The sequence below is a fragment of the Schistocerca cancellata genome, chromosome 1, assembly GCF_023864275.1.
Source record: "Schistocerca cancellata isolate TAMUIC-IGC-003103 chromosome 1, iqSchCanc2.1, whole genome shotgun sequence".
Lineage (NCBI taxonomy): Eukaryota > Metazoa > Arthropoda > Insecta > Orthoptera > Acrididae > Schistocerca > Schistocerca cancellata.
Genome location: NC_064626.1, coordinates 1,044,066,317 through 1,044,079,484, shown reverse-complemented (window position 1 = coordinate 1,044,079,484; position 13,168 = coordinate 1,044,066,317). Strand labels below are relative to the sequence as shown.

The window sequence follows — 13,168 nt, the reverse complement described above, 5'->3', positions numbered from 1 at the left end:
AAAGTAGTAAAGGAGTTTTGCTATTTAGGGAGTAAAATAACCGATGATGGTCGAAGCAGAGAGGATATAAAATGTAGACTGGCAATGGCAAGGAAAGCGTTTCTCAAGAAGAGGAATTTGTTAACATCGAATATAGATTTAGGTGTCAGGAAGTCGTTTCTGAAAGTATTTGTAGGGAGTGTAGCCATGTATGGAAGTGAGACATGGACGATAACTAGTTTGGACAAGAAGAGAATAGAAGCTTTCGAAATGTGGTGCTACAGAAGAATGCTGAAGATAAGGTGGGTAGATCACGTAACTAATGAGGAGGTATTGAATAGGATTGGGGAGAAGAGAAGTTTGTGGCACAACTTGACTAGAAGAAGGGATCGGTTGGTAGGACATGTTCTGAGGCATCGAGGGATCACAAATTTAGCATTGGAGGGCAGCGTGGAGGGTAAAAATCGTAGAGGGAGACCAAGAGATGAATACACTAAGCAGATTCAGAAGGATGTAGGTTGCAGTAGGTACTGGGAGATGAAGAAGCTTGCACAGGATAGAGTAGCATGGAGAGCTGCATCAAACCAGTCTCAGGACTGAAGACCACAACAACAACAACAAATCAAATCTATTCGGCAAGCAATATAAAACAGAAATTAAATTTATAATATTCCTACTTTATCTCATGAAAAATACCATAACCACCTAACGTCAATAAAACACCAGGAAGCATCATTCTACCAGAAATGCCCCAACAGGGCCCTAATCTTCGATGATGACCGAAAAACATTTCACGTCGTGTTTCCACAGAATACGGCCAATACTACTGGAAAGGCTACCTGCATAAAGCAGAAAGGTTGTAGATTTATATGTTAATTCGTTATTTTCACTCAACCGATTGAAAATTGGTTATTGTCGCGACGCTCGTTTGATCTTTCTTCCACTATAATCATTCTGCCAGAAGGTGACTTCGAGGTGGGCTAACTCTGCTGAAAAACTTTCAGAGTCTGAGAAGATGCGGCCTCTACGAATCAAGGTACAAAGCACAGCTTTCACGCTGAGCCCGGTGGTGGCAAATATCAGCCTGAAGATTCTAATGAGTGAGTAAGCTTCCTGTAAAGGGTATGTCCCAACGTACTATCAACCATCATTCTGACCAACACATCAATTCAGGGAAGGCGGCCATCCTATGCCACGCCATAGTGAAACGAATATTTGGGTGGATTGAATTCAGGTGTTCTAAAAAGATGGCTAAATTCTCACTGCCATGAGGCCAAACAACATAAGTATCGTCTACATAGCTAGAAAAAAAAAGGATGCTGCTGTCGACTCCAGGACATGTTCTCGAAATCGTCCATAAACAGATTGGTAATAAAAGGCGAAAAACGGCTCCCAACAGCACCTTTCTCTGTCTGTCCATAGGGCTGGTCACGAATAAAAAGTGGAAGTCAACACACGTCGAAATAAGTTTATTGAACAACAAATCCAATTTTAATTAACCATAACGAATAAGACGGAGGAATGGAAGTGAAGAGAGAGACCACATTGAAACTTACTAAAATTCAAACCCAATCGTTCTAATCGATTTAAGAAATCCCCTGAGTTCTTAATGTAATGTACAACCAATACATTAGTGGGTATAACAGACTAGCAAGGTGTTTGGGCACACGGTATCTCGGAGCACCAGTTTTACTGACAACAGTTCTCAGAGGAACCCCTTTTTGTCGATCTTCGGAAGACCATATGATCTAGGAGAGACAGCATACGAACACCCTTGATGTATTCTCTTCGAATAAGTTGATCAAAAGAATTTTAGTCTTCCTTGCAACGATATTTGTCGGGTCAACTCTGTGTTTGCGAATGTGTTGGATCAGATAACTTTCACTACAGGGGCGGGGCGAGAGCACACAGGAGGACTAATGTTTTTGTTAACTCTCGTCGCCAGTTTTGTAAAGGCCTCGTAGCTACTATTATGGAGGCCGAGTTGCCATTGTTGTTCCGGTACGCCAAGTTTGTAAGTTCATGAAACGGCTTCTGGTGCAGTACACCGCTAAGACAATTTTCTCTGCCACTATGACACAGCAATGCCCCAGCGTTAGGTAACAGGATAGAAGAACAAAGGTTCTACAGCACTCCAACAAATTAATAACGAAGTCACACAAATGAGTTAAAAGATTAATTATCTCTGTGTCTTGTTGAATAATGAAGTCTGCAACAACACTGCATGTAATACATAACACAAAAAAGTCTCTCAATGGCCAAGTGCAAATAATTGTAGGTAAACTTCACAGCACATAGCAAATGCAATTTACAACAACTGTCTGTTCACTTTTAATTGTGGTAGGACGTCAAACGGACCGTCTTGGAGCAGGAGAGGCACCACAGGACATTTTAATTTCCACTGTCTATACTTTTACAAATAAATTCATAAAACTTTAACAGCATGACCAGGAAGGATTCAGGATTCATAATCATAGCAGTGGAAGCTCAAAAACGTAACAAAAGACATTTTTTTACATGTGAAATTTCATCATTTTTTCACTTACTACTAGCTGCATTTGTTGCTATAGGTACACTTTTCTTCTTAAGTAAGAGAGATTCTTCGATGACTTTTGCACAGCATACAAACCATAGCTACAGGTGTATGAAACTCTAGAAGTTACTTAATTTATGAAAAAATGAATGAACTGTTACATTTTAAACTTCATGTTTAGAAAAAAACTCAAGTTTTATAGTTAATTATCTCAATTTTTACCACAGTTTTTTAATAGATTTGGAAAATTCTAGAGTTTCGTTAACCTGTAACTACTGTTTGTATGCTATGAAAAATTCATCGAAGAATCTCTCTTACTTAGGAAGAAAAGTGTACCTATAGCAACAAATTCAGCCAGTAATAAGTGAAAACATGATGAAATTTCACATGTAAAAAAAGGTATTTTGCTAAGTTTCTGAACTTACACTGCGATAAGTGTGAGTCCTCAATCCTCCCTGGTCATGGCGACAAAGTTTTATGAATTTACTTGAAAAAGTATAGACAATAGAAATTAAAATGTCCTGTGGTGACTCTGGCTCCAAGTCGGCCCGTTTGACGTCCTACCCCCCTTAAGAGTTCACTAAACGACGTTCCCTGTCTATGTCAGCCCTGGACGATGATCTATAACCAAGTGGGCGAAAGCTGCTCTTCTTTCTTCCGAGTAGGCTTCTGTCCGGTGTTGTCCGGTCATTGGCGGATTGTACTCGGCCGGCAATTGGCTGAGGCGCCACACGTGTCGCTTGTGGAACTCGCTCAAGTGGCGAGTCTCTATAGCACTGGCACCAGCTCGCATCTTTAAGCCTGTGGTGCTTTTTCCCTGGCTGTGGCTTGTTCGGAAGACACAGCAAATGTAACTGGCTAGTATTTTCAGGCCAGTGCGATAAAAATGACCGAAAATAGTTTCGGTGTTCCTTTTCAGCAGCGCACTTCAGCTGACGTCATAATATTCGCCAATGCGCAACGAAAGATCATTTTTGTCTATCCATATCTCGTGAGGCATTGCTGGGGAAAATATAACAATAAAGCAACAAATGGTTCAAATGGCTCTGAGTACTGTGGGACTTAACATCTGAGGTCATCAGTCCCCTAGAACTTAGAACTACTTAAACCTAACTAACCTAATGACATCACACACATCCATGCCAAGGGCAGGATTCGAACCTGCGACCGTAGCAGTCGCGCGGTTCCGGACTGAAGCGCCTAGAAGCGCTCGGCCACCGAGGCCGGCTAATAAAGCAACGAGGTGTGCTCGAATCGTCCACGCACCTATTTTAATGTAAACAGCTAGTCTTCTGATTCATTATGACTACAAATGAGATTTTCATAATTTATTTGTTGTGGATTATTACAATTGTAGCAGCTGTTGTGGTTAATCTCAGCAGAAACTCATCACTGAACACTTCCGCGCCATCTTGGCGAATGCGCCGAGGTTACATCCAGGGTCTAGCAAGAATGTCAGCGCAAAGCCGTCATGCCGGCGCGTAATTACTCAGCTGTTTCAGAACTACTGGTTGCTGACGTCCTTCAACTTCGATCACGCAACGAACTTTCAACATCTCCGCTGCTAAGGCTCCGACCTTAGTTTGTAGATTATCGCTCCTCAATCTAACACTGATAGTCTGTAATATAGAAGTAGTCGTCGCTATTCATTCCATTACCTTGATAACGATATTGCGTCTTCTTTTCCTGTTCCAACTTAGTTTTCAGTCTCATAAGTCAGTAGCCTTTCTACCTTTCTCTTAATTTCTTAATATATTGCACATCTTCATAGTCAGAGGCAACACTTGTTCGCCCACTGCTTGAATACTGCTCACCAGTGTGGGATCCGTACCAGATAGGGTTGATAGAAGAGATAGAGGAGATCCAACGGAGAGCAGCACGCTTCATTACAGGATCATTTAGTAATCGCGAAAGCGTTACGGAGATGATAGATAAACTCCAGTGGAAGACTCTGCAGGAGAGACGCTCAGTAGCTCGGTACGGGCTTTGTTAAAGTTTCGAGAACATACCTTCACCGAAGAGTCAAGCTGTATATTGCTCCCGCTTACGTATATCTCGCGAAGAGACCATGAGGATAAAATCAGAGAGATTAGAGCCCACACAGAAGCATACCGTCAATCCTTCTTTCGGAACCGCTGGACTGCTACGGTCGCAGGTTCGAATCCTGCCTCGGGCATGGGTGTGTGTGATGTCCTTAGGTTAGTTAGGTGTAAGTAGTTCTAAGTTCTAGGGGACTTATGACCTAAGATGTTGAGTCCCATAGTGCTCAGAGCCAATCCTTCTTTCCACGAACAATACGAGACTGGAATAGAAGGGATAACCGATAGAGGTACTCAAGGTACCCTCCGCCACACACCGTCAGATGGCTTGCGGAGTATGGATGTAGATGTAGATGTAGAATCTTGACGCAGGGAAACCATTTACGACAGTCTTCCTGCTTCTGCCAATTAAAATATGGATAAGCCTAAAACAGACAGATTAGACTAGATAGACTTGTTAAAGTTTGAACAGTGTCGGTCCATCAGTTTAACAGGTTATGCTCGCAAAATATTGACTTGAATTATTTGCGAAAGAATGGAAGAACGTTGGAATACGATCTCAGGGCAGATGTGATTAAGTTCCGTGTAACGGTAAAAACAGGCAAGGTAATACTGACTCTACGACTTACCTTAGAAGATAGGATAAATAAAGGCTAATCCACGTTTATATGGTTTGCAGATTTAGAGAAATCTTCTGACAATGTCGACTGGAATAAGCTATTTGAGTTCTGAAAGTAGGAAGGATAGATGCGGGATGTGAAAGGCTATCTACAACTTGTAGGGAAATCAGGCTGCAGTTATAAGCATTGAAGGGGATGAAAGGGAAACAGTAGTTGAGAAGGGAGTGAGACAGCGTTGTCCCCATCCCCAATGTTATTGAATCTGCACACTGAGTAAGCAATAAAGGAATCCAAGAAAAAATTAAATTTCAAGATCATCATCATCATTTAAGACTGATTATGCCTTTCAGCGTTCAGTCTGGAGCATAGCCCCCTTATAAAATTCCTCCATGATCCCCTATTCGTGGTAACATTGGTGCCTCTTCTGATGTTAAACCTATTACTTCAAAATCATTCTTAACCGAATCCAGGTACCTTCTCCTTGGTGTGCCCCGACTCCTCCTACCCTCTACTGCTGAACCTTGCTTCTCCCATGCGTGTAACATGACCCCACCATCTAAGCCTGTTCGCCCTGACTGCTACATCTATAGAGTTCATTCCCAGTTTTTCTTTGATTTCCTCATTGTGGACACTCTCCTGCCATTGTTCCCATCTACTAGTACCTGCAATCATCCTAGCTACTTTCATATCCGTAACCTCAACCTTGTTGATAAGGTAACCTGAATCCACCCAGCTTTCGCTCCCATACAACAAAGTTGGTCGAAAGATTGAACGGTGCACAGATAACTTAGTCTTGGTACTGACTTCCTTCTTGGAGAAGAGAGTAGATCGTAGCTGAGCGCTCACTGCATTAGCTTTGCTACACCTCGCTTCCAGTTCTTTCACTATGTTGCCATCCTGTGAGAATATGCATCCTAAGTACTTGAAACCGTCCACCTGTTCTAACTTTGTTCCTCCCATTTGGCACTCAATCCGTTTATATTTCTTTCCCACTGACATTACTTTCGTTTTGGAGATGCTAATCTTCATACTATAGTCCTTACATTTCTGATCTAGCTCTGAAATATTACTTTGCAAACTTTCAATCCAATCTGCCATCACAACTAAGTCATCGGCATATGCAAGACTGCTTATTTTGTGTTCACACATCTTAATCTCACCCAGCCAGTCTATTGTTTTCGACATATGATCCATAAATAATATGAACAACAGTGGAGACAGGTTGCAGCCTTGTCTTACCCCTGAAACTAATCTGAACCATGAACTCAATTTACCGTCAACTCTAACTGCTGCCTGACTATCCATGTAAAGACCTTTAATTGCTTGCAAAAGTTTGCCTCCTATTCCATAATCTCGTAGAACAGACAATAACTTCCTCCTAGGAACCCGGTCATATGCCTTTTCTAGATCTATAAAGCATAGATACAATTCCCTGTTCCACTCATAACACTTCTCCATTACTTGCCGTAAGCTAAAGATCTGGTCCTGACAACCTCTAAGAGGCCTAAACCCACACTGGTTTTCATCCAATTGGTCCTCAACTAATACTCGCACTTTCCTTTCAACAATACCTGAGAAGATTTTACCCACAACGCTGATTAAAGAGATGCCTCTGTAGTTGTTACAATCTTTTCTGTTTCCATGTTTAAAGATTGGTGTGATTACTGCTTTTGTCCAGTCTGATGGAACCTGTCCCGACTCCCAGGCCATTTCAATTATCCTGTGTAGCCATTTAAGACCTGACATTCCACTGTATTTGATGAGTTTCGACTTAATTTCATCCACCCCAGCTGCTTTATTGCACTGCAATCTATTGACCATTTTCTCCACTTCCTCAAATGTGATCCTATTTTCATCATCATTCATATCCCATTCTACCTCGAAATCTGAAACATTACTGATCGTATTTTCACCTACATTGAGCAACTCTTCAAAATATTCCCTCCATCTGCCCAAGGCATCCACAGGATTCACCAGCATTTTTCCTGACCTGTCCAAAATACTTGTCATTTCCTTCTTACCTCCCTTTCGAAGACTGCTAATTACACTCCAGAATGGTTTTCCAGCAGCTTGACCCATAGTCTCCAACCTGTTTCCAAAGTCTTCCCAAGATTTCTTCTTGGATGCTGCAATTATCTGTTTGGCTTTGTTTCTTTCTTAAACATAATTTTCTCTGTCTACCTGAGTTCTAGTATGTAGCCATTTTTGATACGCCTTCTTTTTCCTTTTACAGGCTGCCTTGACTGTGTCATTCCACCAAGCTGTTTGCTTCATCCTACTTTTACACACTACTGTTCCAAGACATTCTTTAGCCACTTCTAGTACTGTGTCCCTGTACCTTGTCCATTCCTTTTCCAATGACTGTAATTGACTACATTCAAGAAGAAAAAATAAAAACTTTGAGGTTTGCTGATGAAATTGTATATCTGTCACAGACAGCAGAGGATCTGGAAGAGCTGTTTAATACAATGAGTAGTGTCTTGAAAAGAGGTAGAGTACCGACAAAATAAAACAAGGGTAATGGAATGTAGTCTAATTAAATAAGGTGATGTTGAGGAAATGACATAAGGCAATGAGACGCTAAAAGAGTAGATACGATTTTGGCATTGGGGAAGAAAAATAAGCGACGATGGCCGAAACAGAGAGGATCTAAAACGCAGACTGGAAAAACCAAGAAAAGCGTTCCTGAAAAAGGGAAATTTCTTAACATCCAATACAAATTTAGAATAAGGAAGTCTTTTCTGAAGGTATTTCATCAAAGTGCACCCTTGTACGGAACTGAAACGTGGCAGATAAGCAGTTCATAAAAAGAAAGAATAGAAACTTTTGAAATGTGATACCACACAGGAACGTTGAGGATTAGACGGGTAGATCGCGTAACTAATGAAGACTGAGGAAAAATGAAATTTATGGCATATCTTGACTAGAAGAAGGAATCGGTTGATAGGACAGATCTTGAGACATGAAGGAAATGTCAATTTGGTAACTGATGGAGATGTTAGGGTAAAAATTGTAGAGGGAGACCAAGAGATGAATGAACTAACAAACGTCAAATAGATGTACGTTACAGTAATTATTCGGAGATGAAAAGGCTTGCACAGGATGGAGTAGCTTCGGACTTAGAACCATAATAACAAAAAAAAAGTCATGTTGATCCAATGGTTGCCGCAACGTTGTATTTATCCTCATTTCCCTGCTTATTGGACAAAAAAATCTTGTCACGTTTATAGGAGGAAATTAAAAGTCCTATCCGTCTACATGCAGGTTAACTGAAGTGAACCACATCTGCCTGCTAAACTCACTGACGTCCACTTGTTGTAGAATATTGTAACATATTCCACCGAGCGGTCTAACGCACGGGTTTCCGGAGTGGGAAGGAGCGTCTGGTCCGTGGCACGAATCCGCCCGGCGGACTTGTGTCGAGGTCCGGTGAGCCGGCCAGTCTGTGGATGGTTTTTAGGCGGGTTTCCATCTGCCTCGGTGAATGCGGGCTGATTCCCCTTATTCCACCTCAGCTACACTATGTCGGCGATTGCTGCGCAAACAAATTCTCCACGTACGCGTATACCACCATTACTCTACCACGCAAACATAGGGGTTACTCTCGTCTGGTGTGAGACGTTCCCTGAGGGGGGGGGGGGGGGGTCCACCGGGGGCACAATAACCCTGCGTTGGGTGTGGGGCGTCGGAGGGGTGAAGTTGACTGCTGTAGTCGGCGTGGGGACAGAGTGACCTCTTCCGTGTCATTCAGCGTGGATTCCGAAAATATCGGCCATGTGGAACACAACTCGCACTGTACTAACATGACACGTCATCAAAGGCACGGATAAAGGCAGTCTGGGGGGTACTGTTGAAACGTCCCCTATGAAAAATAATACATGACTGTGCTTAAACTGACACAATATTTTTTAGCGCAACGCAATCTGACTTTCAGAAATCCCTACAAAGGAATGGCCCTGACTAACATTAACCTGTACCTTTCACAAATCACTTACCTCACCAAAAATCTTCGTTACTCGAACTACTGCAATACAGCAAGCGCCACTACTGCCAGCTAAATAAAAGATTCAAGCTACAGAAGGCACTAACTACTGATAGGCATAGTTAGCAAATGAAAGATTTTAATAGAGAACAAACAATGTATTTACCTTAATAATCATAATATATATAGCAGTTCATGACATCCATTTTTTACAAATTTCAAAACTCCGCCATTTCTCTCCCCACATCCACCACTGCTGGCGGCTCACCTCCAACTGCGCAACGCTACGCGCTGTTCGATTTTTGGTGAGGTAAGTGATTTGTGAAAGGTACAGGTTAATGTTAGTCAGGGCCATTCCTTTGTAGGGATTTCTGAAAGTCAGATTGCGTTGCGCTAAAAAATATTGTCTGTCAGTTTAAGCACAGTCATGTATTATTTTTCATAGGGGACGTTTCACTGTATTCCATGCCTACTGGACCGGCGATTTTTCTGTAGAATTGACGAGGGAAGTTGTCTTGGGTTGAGAGCCATCGACAGATGAAGTAATTGAGGGGTGCAGCAGGGAAATGTACTGACTGTGACCGTTGCTCCTAATTTTGTATTAATGACCTGACAAATAATGTTAATAGTAAGCTAAGACTCTTTGCAGACGATGCAGTTATCTATACACTGAGGTGACAAAAATCATGGGATCTATATGCATGTAAACAGACGACGGTAGTATTGCGTACACAACGTATGAAATGGCAGAGCTTTGGCGGAGCTGTCATCTGTACTGAGGCGATTCATATGATGGTTTCCGACGTGTTTATGGCTGAATGACGGGGATTAAGACTCTAAACGCGGAACGGTAGTTGGAGCTAGACGCATGGGACAGTCCATTTCGGAAATCGTTACGGAATTCAATATTCCGAGATCCACAGCGTCAGGAGTGTGCCGAGAATGCCACAATTCAGGCATAATCTCTCACCACGGACAATGCAGTGGCCTACAGCAGCGGCATTTACGTAGAGTTGTCACTGCTAACAAAATGAGTGAAGAAGCGCAGAAACCAATGTGGAACGTACGACGAACGTGTCCGTTGGAACAGTGCCGCGAAATCTGGCGTTAACAAGCTATGGCAGCAAACGACCCATGCGAGTGCCTTTTCTGACTGCACACATCGCCTGCAGCGCCTCTTCTATGCTCGTGACCACATTGGTTGAATCCTAGACGACTGGTAAACCCTGGCCTGGTCAGATGAGTTGCGATTTTGGCTGGTAAGGGCTAATGGTAGGGTTCGAGTGTGGTGCAGATCCCACGAAGCCGTGAACCCAAGTTGTCAACAAGGCACTGCGCAAGCTGGCAGTGGCTCCATAATGGTGTGGGCTATGTCTACACGTAATGGACGGGGTCCCCTGGTCCAACTGAACCGATCATTGACTGGAAATGGTCATGTTCGGCTACTTGGAGACCATTGTCAGCCATTTATGGGCTTCATCTTCCAAAACAACGATGGAATTTTTATGGATGACAATGCGCCATGTAACAAGGCCACAATTTTTCGAAATTGATTTGAAGAAGTTTCTGGAAAGTTCGAGAGAATGATCTGGCCACTTTGATGGTCCGACATGATTCCCATTGAACATTTATGTGACATAATCGAGGGGTCTGTTGTGCACAAAACCCTGTACCTAAAACACTTTCACAATCATGGACGGCTATAGAGGCAGCATGGCTCAATATTTCTGCAGGGGACTTCCAACGGCGTGTTGCGTCAATGCCACATCCAGTTGCCGCACTACGCCGACTACGACGGGCAAAAGGAGGTCCGATACGATATTAGGAGGCATCCAATGACTTGTCGCCTAAGTTTAATGACGTACTATCTGAAAAAATGCTGCACCATTGTCCAGGCAGGTCTTGATAAGATTCCAAATTGGTGCAAAATTGGCTTTAAATTTTTCTAAGATGTAAAAGTGTACGTTTCACAAAACACAGAAATGTAATATCCCATGATTGCGTCACCTGATTCAATTCGTTTACTCTTCGTCACTCTTGTTTTGCTTTTTTTGATGTTCTCTCTTCAATGCCTTACGGTTGGGGTGATCTTCCAAGGATTTAGTGTCCTCGATAAACGTGCCAAATGTCGTGCCTGCGACGAGCGCCTTTCACCTAGTTGTGGTGCAGAGAACGTTTCTTCTGGCTCGGTTCCGAGATGACGGGTGCAGTATGCCATTGTTTGTGGTAGGCACTTTCGCAGCTGTTGCGAGCAACTTTCTCCAGAACCGTCAGAGCAACCGTAGCGTCTAACTCTACGGCATTAGTTAGCATTTACGCTGCATCGACAACAGACGCCAGCTACTTACTCCGGACAAAGTGTTATCCGTCACTGCCACAATATACTTCTGAGACTGAATCACATCATGTTTATTCGGCAACCAATGTGACTAGTGAGATAACTGCCTTGTGTCCTTTTTCCGGAGTTGGAGAAGCGTCACGAAATGTCAAGTGAAACATTCCAGTCATCCTTGCAATTCTCCCTGTCCCATGCTGTTGACCTGTTGAACTCATATATTTCTAGAATTATATCTGAACAAGATTTGCAACAAGTGATACTAAGCCGAGGGTGCAGATTTCGCTGTAGCGGCAACTTATTTAGCACCACTATAGCCACGCCAATTGTACATGTACTGTTTATGACAACGAAGATCCTTTCAAAACAGCTTTTGTTGATGCTATTATTGTTATAATTTATGGGTAATTCTTTCATCGGAAAAGATGGGCTTGAATTAGTTACATGTAAAAACCATAACTAAATTGAATAAAGCTTACTAAGACGTATTAATTACGTTCGTCCGTGGGATTTCACTATGATCAATTTGCAGTACCCTGAAGGAACAATTCAGGTACAGTACCCATAAGAAAATACACATTAATGTAGTCAGCTGTAACAAGACGTCATTCTACGTCGTACTTATATCGCATATTACACGTCACTCCCGAGTTCAACTACAAAACATTCAGCAGACTGGAATGGCCAAGGAGCTTTTACGTTCAAGTGGAATATTATTTTTACGAGGTCACGTTAATTATCAAATGAAAGAGTTAAACAAAGATAAAAATGCATAAATTCTACATAATTCAATGTGGTGGTAGTGCTCAATATTGATCTCCGTTGACAGCCAGTGGAAGATATTGATAATGACTTAGTGACAGAGAGATTCCTTAGGATAATGCCTTGAAAGAGAACAAACAGATAAGAGTAGATTTCAATTTTCCCTTAACACGTAAAATTTAAAGTAGTCATTCTGTTTTATTTTTTCTCGCTTTAGCAGCTACACTGTCAAATTTCATAATAGTCAACTCGATTTGACGTCTCTTTCTTTCTTTTTTTCAGCGCGAGATTTCGATGCTGATGCTGCGGAGAAAATGCTGCGAGATGTAAGTACGAAACATTATTCTGCTAATATTTATATCATAGGATGAAGAAATCATAAAAGACTTCACTCATAATGTTGCACAGTCAGTTTTCAAGACACTTTCCGGGCCTTTAAGATTATGGTGGCGTAGATAGATATCGCTGCAGTAATTTGGCCGGAGAGAGAAAAACAGACGTACAGTTCCACTAAAAAGATTATGCATCAGTACCTTGAATCAAATTTCTACGTTTTCCGCAGAGTCTCGTGACGTGGGGGATAGAAGTCCCTGTACATGATGATCAGTTCATTGTATGGAAGAGTGCGCGCTTCCCCTCAGAGCTGTCCTCTAATCATGATGGTGGTGGTGGTGGTGGTGGTGGTGGTGATGATGTTACTGCTGGATAAAATGGGCTCAGTACTACGTTACGCATAGCCTGCCAGTGTCCCAAAGTAACTACTTGAATTATAATTCGTACTTAGCTCATTTTCTTTACAGAATAAGTACCAGTTGCCATCTTGTATCTTGTTGCTATCGGCGGATCGTATTCTACGGTGATAAAATTTCTCGTACTGAAGGTGCATCATTTTATATAGTTTCAGTTATACTAAGAGAA

The 13,168-nt window shown here is 42.2% G+C and overlaps 1 protein-coding gene across 1 annotated transcript in view; it reads left to right on the top strand.

Annotated features, from left to right (window-relative positions):
- Window positions 1-13,168, top strand: part of LOC126090105 (SEC14-like protein 2) — a 317,955-nt gene that overhangs the window by 215,940 nt on the left and 88,847 nt on the right. Inside the window, exon 3 of the mRNA XM_049906960.1 lies at window positions 12,533-12,576. Within this exon, the coding sequence (XP_049762917.1) occupies window positions 12,533-12,576 (44 nt within the window). The remainder of the gene's footprint in view (window positions 1-12,532; window positions 12,577-13,168) is intronic.